Consider the following 15,625-nt stretch of genomic DNA (forward strand, 5'->3'; position numbering starts at 1 on the left):
TGACCCACTGCAGCATAGTTGAGTACGTAGGCGCGGAAACTTCTCGTACAGAGGATTTGTCGGCTCGTAATGGCACCGTGCACGCCTAGAAGCGACTTTTCAGATCCCACGTCACCACTTCTTACCGGAGACAGAGGCGTCAGGCTTTTTTTGTCCTCCGATCACACGTCACTGGATGCCCAGTTCAGTCTGGCTGAAAATATTGCAGCCTCTGTCTCGCCAATACTGATAATGGTATTTAATTACATTCCACTCGATGCCTGCGACAAACTTTCTGAAACGCAAATATCTACATGAGGACGCTAATGGTGCCCTCTGGGAGCTTTGAAATTTCGCATCCGTAGCTTTTTAAGCACAAGCGCTAAAACCTGCACAAACAACCTGAGAACGACCCCATCAATAAACACACTCATCGGTTCAGCTGGATCTGATGATGCTGGTGGAGTGCTCTTAAAGTGCAAGGGCAACCAATAAAAAAATCATTAGCTGAACAGTCATGGCGGCCTAGCCTCACCTTTCAGTAACTGTTCTGTCTGGTAGGCGGATTAATTCGTCAGTTTTCGGTTAGGGCATATTACGACGCCGTTTTCCAGGAAGTGAGACTGCTATGCATAGTCATGGTGGCCTAGCCTCACCTTTCAGTAACTGTTCTGTCTGGTAGGCGGATTAATTCGTCAGTTTTCGGTTAGGGCATATTACGACGCCGTTTTCCAGGAAGTGAGACTGCTATGCACCTGTCTTATAAAATACCACTAATATTATTTATTACCACACCCGCTGCCACCACTGCTGCTAGTAACTGCTGCTGATCTACTAACTACTGGTATTCATTTTCCTATTACGGCTACCGCTGGCCATGCGGCATCTGCTGCTAGAAAGATTAAAACAGCTCTGTTATGTAAAAGAAAAACTGTCAAATTAAGATATTGTGGCAATTAAACAGCAAAAATGAGCCTTATGGGCTGATAGATTGGCACGAGTATAGAGAAGCCTGAGCGTTCGAACCCGACCGCGGCGGCTGCGTTTTTATGGAGACAAAACGCTAAGGCGCCCATGTGCTGTGCGACGTCAGTGCACATTACAGATCCCCAGGTGGTCGAAATTATTCCGGAGCCCTCCACTACGGTGCCTCTCTCTTCCTTTCTTCTTTCACTCCCTCCTTTATCCCTTCTCTTACGGCGCGGTTCAGGTGTCCGCGGATACATGAGATAGATACTGCGCCATTTCCTTTTCCTAAAAACCAATTATTATTATTATGGGCTGATATGGCAATTTTTGCATCGCTGGGTGAGCAGCTAGCTTTGGAGCGCACCTTCGCGAGCAGCGGCACGTCGGGCGTGTAGAGTATCTTGGCGGCGGTGTGCTCCCACAGCTGGAGCGGCTGGACACGCGGAAAGACCTGCGCTGGCTGCGGCTCCCCGAAGCGCAGCTCCAGGCTGTCCTTGCCGATGCCGTACATGGCGATGACGGTGAACGCCAGCTCCAGCAGGGTCCACACCAAATGCCGCCGGATCTGATTGACGTACACGTCCTTCCAGAGGATAACGTACAGCTGCCGTATGGAGCTTCCCATCTCCGGCAAAGGAATGTGGAAGGCCCAACCTGCACCTGCGTGCATGAAACAGAAAAGACCATGACTCACCGGTGTCGCATCAGGCCTAGATGAGACTTTAGGGGGCAGAGGGGCTACTGCAACTCGACCACCTGCTCGTTGCTTACGGGCAGGTCTGTATTGGCACCTCGGGTAAACAGCGTAGCCATCGGTGTCGTATGTCGGAACAGCAAACATCCGCGTTTCCCTGCTGGCCAAATATGCTACCCATGTAGGCATGGCAGCACTAAGGAGTGGATGGGACGTCAGTGGTCATGTAATCCAACTAGGATTGCATGTGGACACTCGCGCGAGAGTCGGGTACTACTACGGCTGGCGTATCTCCACGCCAGAACAGGGCGAAAAGTATATGAATGCCTTTTGTGGGCAGTGCCTGTCATAGTGGAAGCGGGAAAAGAATCGGCTGAAGTAACCAGATTCGCATGACTTATTGGTGAAAGGAGGTGACGGATAGAGGGTTTTCTAAATTGGACTGCATTACATTGACCAAGCACACAACAATCATGTGAGCACACAGGTCATATGAGCAATAATGGCTTCCTTCAGACCTTGGTTTAACATGCTCACTGGTCGGAATGTTAACGTGGGAGTTTTCGCTACGACATATCACCGCACTGACCGTGGAGCTGGCATTAATATATACCTATCGCCGTAACAGAACGTAGTAAGTGTGGAAACAATCTTACGATATGTGGAAGACTCCTGCTCCTTGCGTTCGGAACTTTTTAGGTTCTGTTGAGCGGCGTTGCCTTCGGCTTGGGGGTTTTTCTTCGGTCGCGACCTCTTCCACTTCTTGACTTTGAGCCTTATCTGACTCGTGAGGCTGACTTTTTCTTTGCCTTTCGGTTCTTCCGCAGCGCCGGCTTGCTTCGAATCAGGAGCGTGCTTCTTGTCCTCTGCTTGTTCGGTGGACTCCGGCACGCACGACGCTGGTGGTGGAGGCAGCGGTACTGGTTTGGTCGAATCAGCACCTGCACTCGCTTTTGCAGAGGGACTTCCAGCAGGCTCCGATTCCTGTTTCGGGAGGAAGGCGTCCGCTTGGGATTCAACAGGAAGCAAGCAAACCGAAAACGGCGTTGTTGACCAGGCCGAATATTCGGCGTGCGTAGGCGGCAAGGCTTTAATCAACGACGGAGACTTCTTTTCATGTACCACTGGCAGTGGCGGTACAAGCGGGGGCGCAAACTCACCATCAGGTGCTGCCGCCGATATGGGCAAGACTGGTGGTTTTCGCGTTCGTGTCGGTGATTCTGTCGAGGCCTGCCGTTCCGTTTGAACGGCCGGTACTATCCTTACCGGTTGGGAGGAAACCGTGGGTGCGGCTACTTCTGCTGTCGCCGAGGGCGTCGATGCAGAAAGGCGTCCCGGAGAGCCGACACGCTTGTTGGAAGCACGAGTCGACTTTACTTTCACGGTGCCCTTTCGTTCGATGAGGCCAGCATCCGGCTTCTGTGCATCTTGAAGCTTGCGGGTCTTCGCCGAATCACGGAGCGACCGAGAGACAGGGACGTTAACGCAGGCTAGCCCAGGTTCGAAAAGTGCCTCGATCTCCAAAGCGACGACCGCAACAGAGTCTAGAAGCTGTCTGCCTAGTGTGGTTTCTTGCGCATCCGGCTCGACATGGTGCTCTGCTACTGGGACAGCTAACTGGTTGCGGATGAAAGATTCGGGAGAATGCGAGGCCTCTGGAGCCCCAGGCCGGAGGTCCCGAGACTCGGACGGCTGCTCACGAGAGTGTTCCACCTTCCAGCCTGTTAGATCGGACGTATTCCAAGCGCTCCGTGCACTGGAAGCTTAGCCGTCAAGTCCGGCAGCCGTTTGGAGCTTTCACTGGCGTCGCAAGTGCACCTTTACGGTTTCCGCCCGGTGGCGTAAGCGGCGTCCATCCCACGCGTCCGACACACTGTCAGAGACGTTGGTTGTCTCCGCAGTGGGTTCGTACCGGGATCAGCGAGGCTCGGCAGGGCCCTGGCTTCTGGTCTTTTAGAAGGCTTCGGGACGGGCGCAAGGGTAATTCGCAGTGCCCAGCTGCGGCGTGGAGCGAACGGCGCTGGCTCCGTCTCATGAGGTGCGTGCGCCACGAGCTTGCGTTCGGCGGCTCCTGCTCGCGAAGTGGCTCGCGTTCGGTGTCACGTGACTGCCGCCGTAGTTCCTCTTCTTCTTCCTTTTCTACTCGATTCATCGTCGAAAGCGACTATGAGGTGAGCTTTGGGGGGACACTTAAGCTCTGACGTAAGGGCATGACGCGATGGCATAATAGGTTAATTCCCATATATACAGATGGTCTTTCCCTGCTTTACATTCGTAGGCCTTTCACCGCAGCGGTGGCCAACTGGTTGAGCATCCATTTTGCATGCGTGAGGTGCGGGTTCGATCTCCAGTGCCGCCGGGTACCCACCAGTGATACAATGGGTACAAGCTTTCCCCTGGTCTGGTGATCGGCTCATTTAGGGTGAAGTGCGTGGGAAATGGGTCTTTGACCCCACCTTGAGTAATGGAAAATACCTTGTGTCATGGAGCTCTTTGGCCATAGATGCCCTTGCGCCATAAAAAAAAAAGGCCGCCACCGTCTGGAAGACGTTGAAGTAACGAGAGTTAGCTGTTTGGTTTACTAGACGAAGAAAGTGAAGAAGCACAAACCACTCGTCTCGAGAAACTGAATGTAATGCCCTTTGAAACGGGGTGGATTGCCACCATGCTCGGTACGCGTGCACTCACGCCGCCTAACGCCACCTATAATAGAAATTACGATGCACGTCTACCATTGTCGAGTTGCACCCCCTCAAGATGTGTCCCAAACGAAATTTACTTCGTTTTAGGGGTCAAGGTGGGCCTCGAATTCGGCTTGCGGTGCGTTATGGTAGCGCTTCAATTAGTAACTGCATGTATACAATGTTTACCTATTATGTAATTTTGGTTTTAGTTCTATACCACAACTCATAGGGTTTTATTTGCCTACCAAATCCCGTACACAACTGTCCCCGGATGGGTGCCCCTTGTTGTTGCAGTATATATAGCGGAAGGAATGGATGCGTGTGCAAAAATTATTGTGGGACGATAAAAAGAACGAAAAAGAAAATGTCCCTGGCCGTGCACTAAGTATAACGGGATTTGTATACATGTACATATATTAGTGTGGGCAAAGAAAAAGAAAGGAAAGTAATGTTGCCCAGCGGGCACCGCCTAATCCACTACGGGCTTGTATACATGTACAAAAATTATGGTGGGGCAAGAAAGAAGATTGAAGAATAAAATGCCCGTGTCACTAGGTATAACGGGCTCTGTATACATGTACAAAGAGTATGGTGGAGCTGCCATAAAAAAACGTAAACCAATGAGCTCCTGCCTGTACCACTAAAGTATCACAGGCTTAACCCAATCGTAATATAAATGAAAAGGCCCGAAGGCAATGTTGTGCTTTTGCCACCCGAAGGTGGGAAAATAAAAAAAATGGGGTAATGCTACTAAGCGACCCACAGCCGGGGGAGCGGGCCCGGGGAGACTCCCCTGATCTCCCCTGGGACGTAGCGGAGGGGGTGGGACATAGGTTGTGGGAATGGGACTGAGGGAAGGGTTATGGGTAATGTGATGGGAATGGGGACAGCGAGATATTGACCCTCATTTTATCATCGCTCGACTCCTGTCTGGCCAGGACAGGGAGGGCGTCGATGTTCTCCAATGGTGCGGCTCCACTCACGGGATGCCCGACCACCCAACGACGCAATAGCTCCGACTCGGAGACAGGGAATCCTAACCCGGGGCAGCTGCCTCGGGCTCCTCCACGACTTTCAGGGGTCCGGTTCGGACTTGCATTACGCTCCCAGCTACTAACCGTCGAGTGTTTTTCGCGGCTTTTCAGACTCCGGAAGTATGTGTGGTGGATCCCAGGGACCCACCTGTGCTTCCAACCAACCAACCTTGCACTTATTTCCTCCCCTGGCTTGCTCCACACCTACTGAGGAGGGAGTGTTCAGGGCCGGGCTGACCGGGCCACAAACCAAGAACCTGGCCGAGGGTGAGATAACCCGGGCCTACTCCACCGCTACTCCGCAACATCGACGGTTTTTGCATCGGTCCTACTAAGGTCCCCCTTACCTCGGCGTCCCGCGCTCTAGCCTCACGGCCCCGCGGTCAGCCATCCCTGGCTGCTTCCCCGAGGACATCGCTCCCAAGGAGCCCTTCTGCTGGAAACCCCCGCGCGGACCTGGCCTCTCCGTGGCCAGAAACCGACGCGCCAGCCGGTAGCCACGCACGCCCCCGCGTGCAGAGGCTTTTTGATTTTCGAGCAGTTTTTGAGTCCAATTCCGTGAGTCCAACCTGATTATGAAACCAGGCCTGCCTCCGCACAGGCATCGGACCTCACGTGCGCGACTGGCCCACTCAGTCGCTTGGGAGTCGCTGCCACTCCCATGGGGTTTTGCATCCCCAGAGGACGGGCCCCGGCCAGCCCATCCCCACCGCTGTGCGTTGCACCGGAACAAAGCCTAGTAGCCGAAACAACACCGGCCCGTATCCGGTGGCAGGGGGGGCCACGGGCAGGCCGCACAGTCGGATTTCCCCCCCTGTATACAAGTACAGCGGTCCCTCAACGGGAGTTCTCCTGCCCGTTCTAGGATATTTTTGGTGAGATGGGGAAACGGATGGCACAACCAATTTTAATGGCCGTCATCTTGTATTCGAGAAACCGAAACTATGCCACCATTTCGTCCCATGACGTCATACATAGTTCAGCCTCTATCCACCATATTGGAGCGTGACGTCATGATTGGCACGCGGCAGGTGGTTGCTTCTACAATGCTATTGTAGATGGCGCTACAAGTCTCAATGCGAGATGTGCTGTTTTCTAGTTGCTGCCACAAATGGCGCTTTGATCTCAGGGTGGCGGCAGACCCCCCCCCCCCCCCCCACCCGAAATCTCCAAACGTGATGACGAAGAGCTAATGCTCCTAAAATCTATAATCATCATCATCATTCGTAAATCTCTAGGAGTACTCACTCCTCCTGCGCAGTGGTACAGCGGTTAAGCGATGCGCCATTGCCCAGCGATGGCAGGTGCCCCAGGTGGTCGGCTTTGTGGGGCCCAGGTTGCTCTTCCCGAGTGACCAATCATTAATTTAGCCGCCGCCTATCAACGTGGGCAGTTTGCTTGCCATCCGGTGGGCAAGTTTACGATGACGCCACAAGATCACGTGATCTAGGTGGCCAATCTGCCTCCTTAGGTTGCTCTATTGGAACCATTTGCAAGTCACAAAGTTAACACCGGATTTTCTAGTGAATGGCGCCTTTAACGCTATCGCGTTATCGCGATTCATGTATCAGTTCAGCTTCACGGAAGCGAAAAGAGCTACATGTAGCCGATATGTATAGGAGCATGGTCTGAATACGCTGTTTGATTATGGTGTATTTGTACAGCTGGTACACTTTATTTATAATGCAACATACATGCGAAAGCTCCACAACCAGAGAGGAATGCAGAACGCCCATACACGGGGCCTTTGATCTAAAAAGCTAGTCAATACCCTCGCGGCTGTCGCCGCTGCCGAAATGTCCAGTGCAGCTGTTTGGCCATGAACCTTGTAAATTAGTGAAGAGATGCCGGAATAATGAAATATAGGGCATTGTGGGCGTACAGCAGGCATGAAGTACTGAGAGGTATTTGGAAAGGAATAATGGTGCCGGGGCTTACCTTCGGGAATGCGGTTCTATGCTTAAGAGCAGAAGTTCAGTCACGATTAGAAGTAAATCAGAGAGCTGTGGGAAGATTAGCACTAGGTGGGCACGGGAAAACCACAAACGAGGCAGTACAGGGGGATTTGGGCTGGGCATTGTTCGAAGCACAGGAATCTGAGAGTAAAATACTATACGAAGAACGCCTGACGAAATTGGACGATAACAGGTGGGCAGCTAAGGGATTTAAATACCTATACAGAAAGAGCGTTGTCTCACAGTGGCGGAAAACTAGAAAGCTAACCAGTAAGTTTGCCAGACACGAGGGAGGAGAAAGAAATAGCATTAAACGACAGGTTAAAAGCGCGGAAGGTAAAAATTGGATAGATTCAATGGAAAAGAAGCATAGTGCAGAACTATATCGATAATGGAAAAGGCTGATCAGGAAGGAAGCGTTATATGATAACTCAAGAGGCAGTGCCCTCCTCTTTGAAGTTAGGTCATGGTGTCTTAGAACGCGCAGCTACAAAAAGAAATTTAACGAAGAAGATGACACATGTGCCGTGTGCGGTAAATCTGTAGAAACAATAAAACACCCCTCCTAAAATGTGATGGTATCCATCCCGATGTCGATGCAGGCACAGTCACTCTTCCTGAGGCCTTAGGGTTTAGAGATAAGAATAGTCATGTAAACAAATCTGCCGTGGAAATTAGCAAAAAGCGATTGGAAGATTGGTGGCTCAAAAGCAGAGTGGTTACAAAAGTTTAAAGTGTACGAAGACTTATTTTAAAGAAAAGGGCGAATTTTATTAACAACTTACAGCCCAGTTAAACAAAAATAAATGAAAAAACAGCACGGTGGCAACTACAATCACCCCGTTTTAAAGGGGACGCTCCTACCATCCATCCATCCATCCATCCGTCCGTCCATCCGTCCGTCCGTCCGTCCGTCCGTCCGTCCATCCATCCATCCATCCATCCATCCATCCATCCATCCATCCATCCATCCATCCATCCATCCATCAATCCATCCATCCATCCATCCATCCATCCATCCATCCATCCATCCATCCATCCATCCATCCATCCATCCATCCGTCCGTCCGTCCGTCCGTCCGTCCGTCCATCCATCCATCCATCCATCCATCCATCCATCCATCCATCCATCCATCCATCCATCCATCCATCATGTGTCAAACCTAACACCAGTTATGCTCATGGTTTGACCTCTTACTACATTCAAAGGGAAACTTGCGGCCACTGTGACCTCTAGCTACATTCAAACTCAAACTTGCGACCCCGCTAACGGCTCCAAAAGCTGGCGTAGTGAAGCTTCTCGCTTCAAAAGAGGTGCCTTAGTGGAGGGTTGAGGAATAATTTCGACCACCTGGGGATCTTGAACGTGCAGACATCCCACAGCACACGGGCGCCTTAGCGTTTCGCCTCCATCGAAACGCGGACGCCGCGGTCTGGTTCGATCCTGGGTCTCCGGATTAGTAGCCGAGTGCTATAACCACTGAGCCACCGTGGCGGGTTTTTGGTCTTTATTGACTGTTTCGACAGTTTACAACATATCACAAACATGTTCTGCGCTACATTCCTAAACATCAAGAGCGGACATGCGTTTCACTCACGTGAGAAAATCAAGACAGTTTCAAAAACACAACTCTACCATCAACTCGATAACTTCATTTCCAAAGCATAGCTCCTTCTACACTTCACGCAGCTTAAATATTTTTTCTCTGAAGTAATCTTGGACAGACCGCGCATCATCATCGCAGTGTCGTACAGCCATCCTTCTTCGCCAAAAGGCGCCGCAGCCACAGGTCGATGGATCCGGAACACAAAAGGGGCCAATGTGTTCCAAGTGGTCTAAATTCCAGAGCCCTCCAGTACGGAACCTCTTTCTCTCTTTCATATTTCTCTACCTCCTACCTACCTTCGCCCGTGTGCTGTACGATGCCAGTGCACGTTAAAGATCCCCAGGTGGTCGAAATTATTCCGGAGAGCCCTCCACTACGGCACCTCTTTCTTCCTTTCTTCTTACACTCCCTCCTTTATCCCTTCCCTTACTGCGCGGTTAAGATGTCCAACGATATCTGAGACAGATACTGCGTCATTTCCTTTCCCCGAAAACCAATTATTATTGTTAAATGAAAGTGGTGAGGGGACAGGAAGGGAGGATAGGGGGAGAGGTAATATACACAAAAACTATTTACACAATAACAGATATGTACAGGAACTGCTCGCCGTCAAGTTCTCCTTCGAAGACGGATGGCGTTGTCAAACATGATTACTGGACCCAGCTCAGCGCGGTGAGGCGGACGCCTTTAGCGCGGTGTTGCTGCTTGTGTCACTGATGTGCGTTTAAGATGTTGATTAGATCGATACTGACTACAAAGAGCGTTTACGCGGCATCCTTCGAGATCGGCGTTCAGGAGGCGCCTGTATTGGGACGCGACAGCATGTTGCAGCGTTGCCAGGGAGTCCACGGAACGCCACCGCCTGTTCGGCGCGACGCCTTGACCGTTAGACAATTTAAGGAAAGTAAATGACGCCTGTTTCATATCTCGGTGGACAGCCGAAACGCTCCGCAAGGGAATGTAAATGAAATGAAAATTGCTTTGAATATCGCAATGACTATGACTAATGACTTTGGTTACGACTAATTACTATAACTAATGACTTTGGTTACGACTAATGACTATGACCAATGAATTTGGTTATGACTAATGGCTATGACTAATGCGTATGACTATGACTAATGACTTTGGCTATGACTAGCGACTATGACTATTACCAATGACTATTTAGTCATAAGTGATTGAAGAGCGACATCGGACGGACAGGTATCATGGGCGCGAGTATGAGCTATTAAATGCTTTCGCCTTAATGACTAGTTAGTCACAAGTGGTTGAAGAGCGTGACATCGAACGGACAGGTGTCATGGCTGCAAGCATGACCCGTTAAAGGCTTTCGCCTTAAAAAGGCGCTACGACTGCCTGCCAAAGCGTCTACATATCGCCTGCTCAAAATGGTGTCCACAACTCGGTGGAGGAGCTGACTCAGGCCCACAGAACAAGCCATATTGCCAGGCTGTCGATGACCAGCGCCGGCAGACAAGTCTTCCGGGACCTCAATCTCGCGTTGCTCCCCACTGCCGAACGCAGAGTCGACATCCCTGAGGCATGAAAAAATACTTTGACAATTAAGCCTCTCACCAGAAATATGAATTGGGAGTATAATAAGGGGAAGCGTGTAGCCAGGGCAAAATTTATTCAAAATTACTACGGAAATATTACCGGCATATACAACATGGATGCAGCGGGTCCAACCGAAGAAGGTATGTGCACTATTGCGGTGGTGCACGAGGGAAAGTAGGTGAAAATGATCTCGGTAAAACCTACTGACGCGCTTATATTGCGGGAAGTGGCGATTGCACCATGGGCGCCACCCGCTCCGACGCAGCGTACATAACTTCGGACTCGCAGCAGGCCTGCCGAAATTACGTGCGGTGTAGGATAGCGCCACTCGCCCGCTGAATTCTATTGGCATTTGAGAGCAAGTGGGATTCGGCGATTAGTAAAAAACAGATAGTATGGGTGCCCGGTCACCAGGGGTTGAGGGGTACGAGGTCGCTCACGCAGCCGCCCCGAGCGTTCCTTCCCCCGGGTTCAGCTCAGTCCCCCGGTTCTTCCGCGGTAATCATACCAATCCCCCTAATCTCTTACGCGGATATTACAAACCATCTACGCCTCAGTAGGGGGGGTGCTCCCGGGACCCGCCATGGGTGTGGACAGAACCGAGGAGTGCCACCATAGATGGCTCCAAACCGGGTCCTTCTTAAATCCCGCCATACTAAAAACACGTGGATCCCACACTCACGGGCAGGGGCAAATTCTGCGGACAGTATGCTGAACAATATATACCACATGATGCGGGCCTGCAAGTACAATACATACACAGCCGTTATAAGTCAGCCAACTAGGGAGGGCTGGGAGGCGCCCTTGTCCAGCTCGGACCTGGAGGCCCAGCGGGCCCTGGTCCAGAGAGCACGGGCAGCGGCAGCGGCCAATGGCGTCTCGCAATAGGGACTGCCACCCAGCGCAACGACCTTCCCCACCTCCCTTTCCCAAATCAGTACAGTGCTATAATAAATGCTTTCTCCTCCTCCTCCTCCTCCTCCTCCTCCTCCTCCTCCTCGAAACGAATTTTCAATTTAGCACGTGTATTGTTCGGACCCGACCATGGCGGCCGCGTTTTGGTGGGGGGTTACATGCCCAATAAGATCAGTATGGGAGGTGAGGAGGCCCTGGTCACGCGCCCGATGAGTCCTCTCTCATATGTACACATTGAGACTCCGCGCCTTTTACAGGGTCTCAGTTATACTTCTCTTTTTACGCAAAAGGCAGTTCACATGCTTAAGTGTTCCGGCACGATGAGAAAAACTATCATTTTTGTTGGTTCTTTTTATTATTTCTGACTGATGAATTTTGTAAGTTCCCGTACGATGCAGCTCATCAAAATAAGTAAGTGATTTGACAGTATGCATTCGCAGTATAAATATATGGCAGTAGTATAAAATTTTATTTGCCAGATACAAAAATTGGTGAAAATTATGATAAATATTTATGACGTTAGATCTATTGCGCTCGTGTCTCGTGGTGTTCCTATGTGGTGTTGTCCCTTTGTCTTGAATCTAGCGCTCCCCAGTCTCAGTATGCACGACCAACTAGCCGCCTACAAAGTTTTACTGGAGCTTTACACCTATAACGCGAAAAAAAAATGTTCCATAAGTTATGAAGTATGCCAAACATCGTTTGATTTATTTTATAAACGCCCTTAAGGTTTTATTAATTTGGCTGACATATACCTGGACATACAAAGAAAATGCTTGCTGACTCATAGGCAGAAGCTATTCTTTGGAAATATTACAAAGGTATTTTTTCTCCAAACAAAAAAAAAATTAGGGCACATGTAACAGGAGGAAAACAAGGTAGACAGCAGTTGTTTTGAGTTGGCTTCTTGAGGTTTTCGTAGTAGAAACTAAAACCAGACAATCTGACATCATCCTCAGGCTCACTGCTCAGGCTACTACTAGTATTAAAAAAGTTATCGCGACGACCAAAAAACAACAAAAACCGAGGTGGCTTGCAAGATCGTCCGCATATCAAAGAGTCTTCCATCCTTTATACGGAAAGTTGAGTACCGCGCTCTTCAATCCCCCACCAAAATTCACCGCTTCTTAGCCAAGTTCGATGGCTGAAGCAGAAATTTATTTTAAACACAGTGACAGCGCTAGGTTAAGCCTCCCAGTCTTCTTGCATGCAGATGGGCAGTCCCACCCTCGTATTCGGCCTTGCCAGGAACTCCGTTTACACAGTGGCGTAGGACACATGAAGAAATAAATTCGGAGGATTTCAGTCGTATGCGCAACAAAGTTTTGTATAGATTGTGAAAAAGTTCCGTAAATAGCCTGTAGCACATTATCTGCAACAGCAACCGCCTCGCACCGTGCCTCAGGAATGCAATTCTACCGCGTACTCTTGGCGAGCCAGTTCAAGCTGCACTCACAGCTGACCACAGGACATCTGAGCCCACTAAGGTTCAGCAGACTTTGCGAGTTTCTATGGCGATGTCACGGACAGGTCCCTCCGTAACCTTAATACTTTTTAAAGAAAAAAATGCGCAGAAAACACGATTTTGAGTGCGTTCACCGTGTACATACATACCAGCGCTGGCAACGAGAAGCGCTCGCCGGCAAGGCACGGAGCTTGCCGCGAGGGCCAAGCATTTACGACCTGCGGACACTTGGCCCCGGGACGAGCACCGGAGAGGCGGGGCGCGTGTATAATGCACAGCGTCCAGTGAGCGGCGTATAGAGCCCGTGCAATGGCACCGCCGATGCCATTAGCGTCGTTCGTGCGCATGCACACGACCGGGCACGCAAAGGCGGCCCGCGTCCAATGCCGTAACAGGGCACGACGCGAGCGCTTAGCAGATTAGGGCCGCCGAGAGAGACACCGCGGCCTGCCGCAGTGTCCATGGCTGCCGCAGTTCCGTGCAGTGGAGTCACGCTGTCACCGCCACGGAGTTGTGTGCTTTGCAGCTTGGAGCGGTCTTCTAGCCCCGTTGTTTCACTTATGTACATTACAGTCCTCACTAACAGAGAACACCGAATTCAAAATCAGGCCATAGCAAGTGCAGCAGGTCTTTTTACAAGTTATTTAAAGCCAAAAGCGGCCAGTATTAAATGTTAAGCGGAAATATTTTGGAAAAAAAAATACCTAGAACATATTTAAAATCTGAAATGTGATCACTGCTGGAATGCTAAAAAGGCGTTCTCTGTACGTATGACGTGCTGAATTGCATTAAGGTTTACCCTTGGGATCCAAAAGAGTGATAGAATGAGTTTATGAGAAGTTTAGAGGCGATCACATCAGAAAATTGACTGCATGGTCGCACTTCTGTGCTAACTGCTGTAATAAATGCTGAGCAACAGCCATCTGCAGTGCTCTGTGATGTCTCACTTAAACAAGATTTAGCTGTACCGCTGATTATACCCCTATAACAACTGATTTCCAGGCTTTAACAACGTTTTGATCCCGCCTCCTTATGAAAGCTTAGCTCTTTCGTTTCCAGTGCCGTGCACATCTATATTCATACTGATGTTGTCGCCAAAACTCACGGTGTTTTTTTTCTACCGGGCGTGTAGTGCATACAATATGACCACACGAACGTCGTGCGAGTTCAGGCTGTTTAAGTGCGATGGCTTGAAGCCTTGCCTTTCATGCCGTGTCGCCTTTTGCCACAGAACGCTTTAAGGTATTTCATCTCACTTGCCCTCCTTGCACAGTCCTTTTGCAAGGCGTCTGTCAACTTCCTCGACTGTAGATCGCACCTCACGCCTGTAACCTCATACCCGGTCATAACTTGTCATATCTGATCATACCTGCTATTGCGCGCTATATGGACACGTTATTTAAAGGCTACTCAATAGAAAGACCTGAATTGAGTGGGAAGGCGGCTGAGGGAGCTGTGCCCGAAAATTTCTGTCGCAACGAATATAATTTGTCCACTGCTTCCTCTCGCCGCATTCTGCCTATAATCATCAAACCCGCAGTTTCATATAAAACCCGGGGGAGTCAGAGTGCACAGTCTCCGACCTGTTGCACTGAATTCTTGAGACCCGCGGGCTGCCTAACGATGTGGCGACGACGCTGGCGGCTACGGACCGAGCGGCTCAGGAACAATTTACCTGTGGCAGCTACGCGCGGGACGGCCGTCGCGGCGGCGGCGGCTAAAGAAAGAACGTCGCACTGGCTTATGCACGACCGTGGCGTGCCTGCCGGAAGGGTTCGACGAACGCTCTAGTGTACGCCACACCGCAGCGGCTGCCGCCGAGCTATACATGTGCGAGCAGCAGGGGCGCAGCCATGTTTGTCCGCGCTGTCAGTGCCGATCGGACCTGCTGATGCGAGCGAAAAGTGGGTGGGGTTTGTGTGTGTGCGCGCGCGGGTACGGGTGTGTGCGCGTGCGGGTACGGGTGTGTGCGCGCGCGGGTGCGGGTGTGTGTGCGCGTGCGGGTACGGGTGTGTTCGCGTGCGCCTGGTGTTTGCGAGTGCCGCTGGGGAGCGCATAGCACCCGAAGCACGCTAATGATGGATGCTTGATATGGAGAAGACGTGTGCCGCTTTTCACAAGCGGATGATCGGCGATGAGATGAGTTCTGTAGCGTCCGCTCTAACTGAAACCGGGGATGTGGTCCTGGGCAGTCGTCTAGTTTAGAAGTTGAGAAAGCGTTTTGTCCCGTTTTCGGGCGAAGCTTGGAGGAATGAATTCGCTTGCTAACGGCGAACTGTCAAAGCCGTAAACACAGAGTGTTTCTCAGTAGCTCAGGAAGCCGGGGCATGTTTTAACTTCTCTCCTCTGTTTCTTTCCTCTGCACGGACCAAAGTGGGCTGCGTCTCTCCCAAGTTTCACAGACTCATTTGTCTGCCCTTCCGCGCTAATGGCTGTGCTCGCATCGTCGCAGAAATCGGCAGATTAGATGTTTTATTGTGAAAAAAGAAATACGACAATCGTTCAAGAAAACGGCAGCTGCGCCTAGAACCTTGATACACTAAGGTAGGAGCAAGGTTTCCAGAGAATTTCGATGAGTGCGTGCTCTCGCGTATCAAGGGAGCGCTACGCAACAACTTCCCCATGCACGTTTCTCTGCACATATTGGTTGTGGCCGTCCTGATAGCTTCACCGACATGGATGCAAAAACTGTGCGACCTTTGTACACGTCTCATGAGCTGTTCTATGGCAGCCAAGTTCATTTCGACCCAACGAACCAGTTGG

General features: G+C 50.8%; 1 protein-coding gene across 1 annotated transcript in view; it reads right to left on the reverse strand.

Annotated features, from left to right (window-relative positions):
* Positions 1-3,794, reverse strand: part of LOC144095410 (phospholipid-transporting ATPase ABCA3-like) — a 96,788-nt gene extending 92,994 nt beyond the window's left edge. The window contains exons 1-3 of the mRNA XM_077629160.1: positions 3,555-3,794; positions 2,299-2,626; positions 1,313-1,608 (exon numbers count right to left, since the gene is read on the reverse strand). Coding sequence (XP_077485286.1) covers positions 1,313-1,608; positions 2,299-2,626; positions 3,555-3,794 — 864 coding nt within the window. The remainder of the gene's footprint in view (positions 1-1,312; positions 1,609-2,298; positions 2,627-3,554) is intronic.
* Between the last annotated feature and the right edge of the window lie 11,831 nt (positions 3,795-15,625).

Source organism: Amblyomma americanum, chromosome 6 (assembly GCF_052857255.1).
Source record: "Amblyomma americanum isolate KBUSLIRL-KWMA chromosome 6, ASM5285725v1, whole genome shotgun sequence".
NCBI classification, from domain to species: Eukaryota; Metazoa; Arthropoda; class Arachnida; order Ixodida; family Ixodidae; genus Amblyomma; species Amblyomma americanum.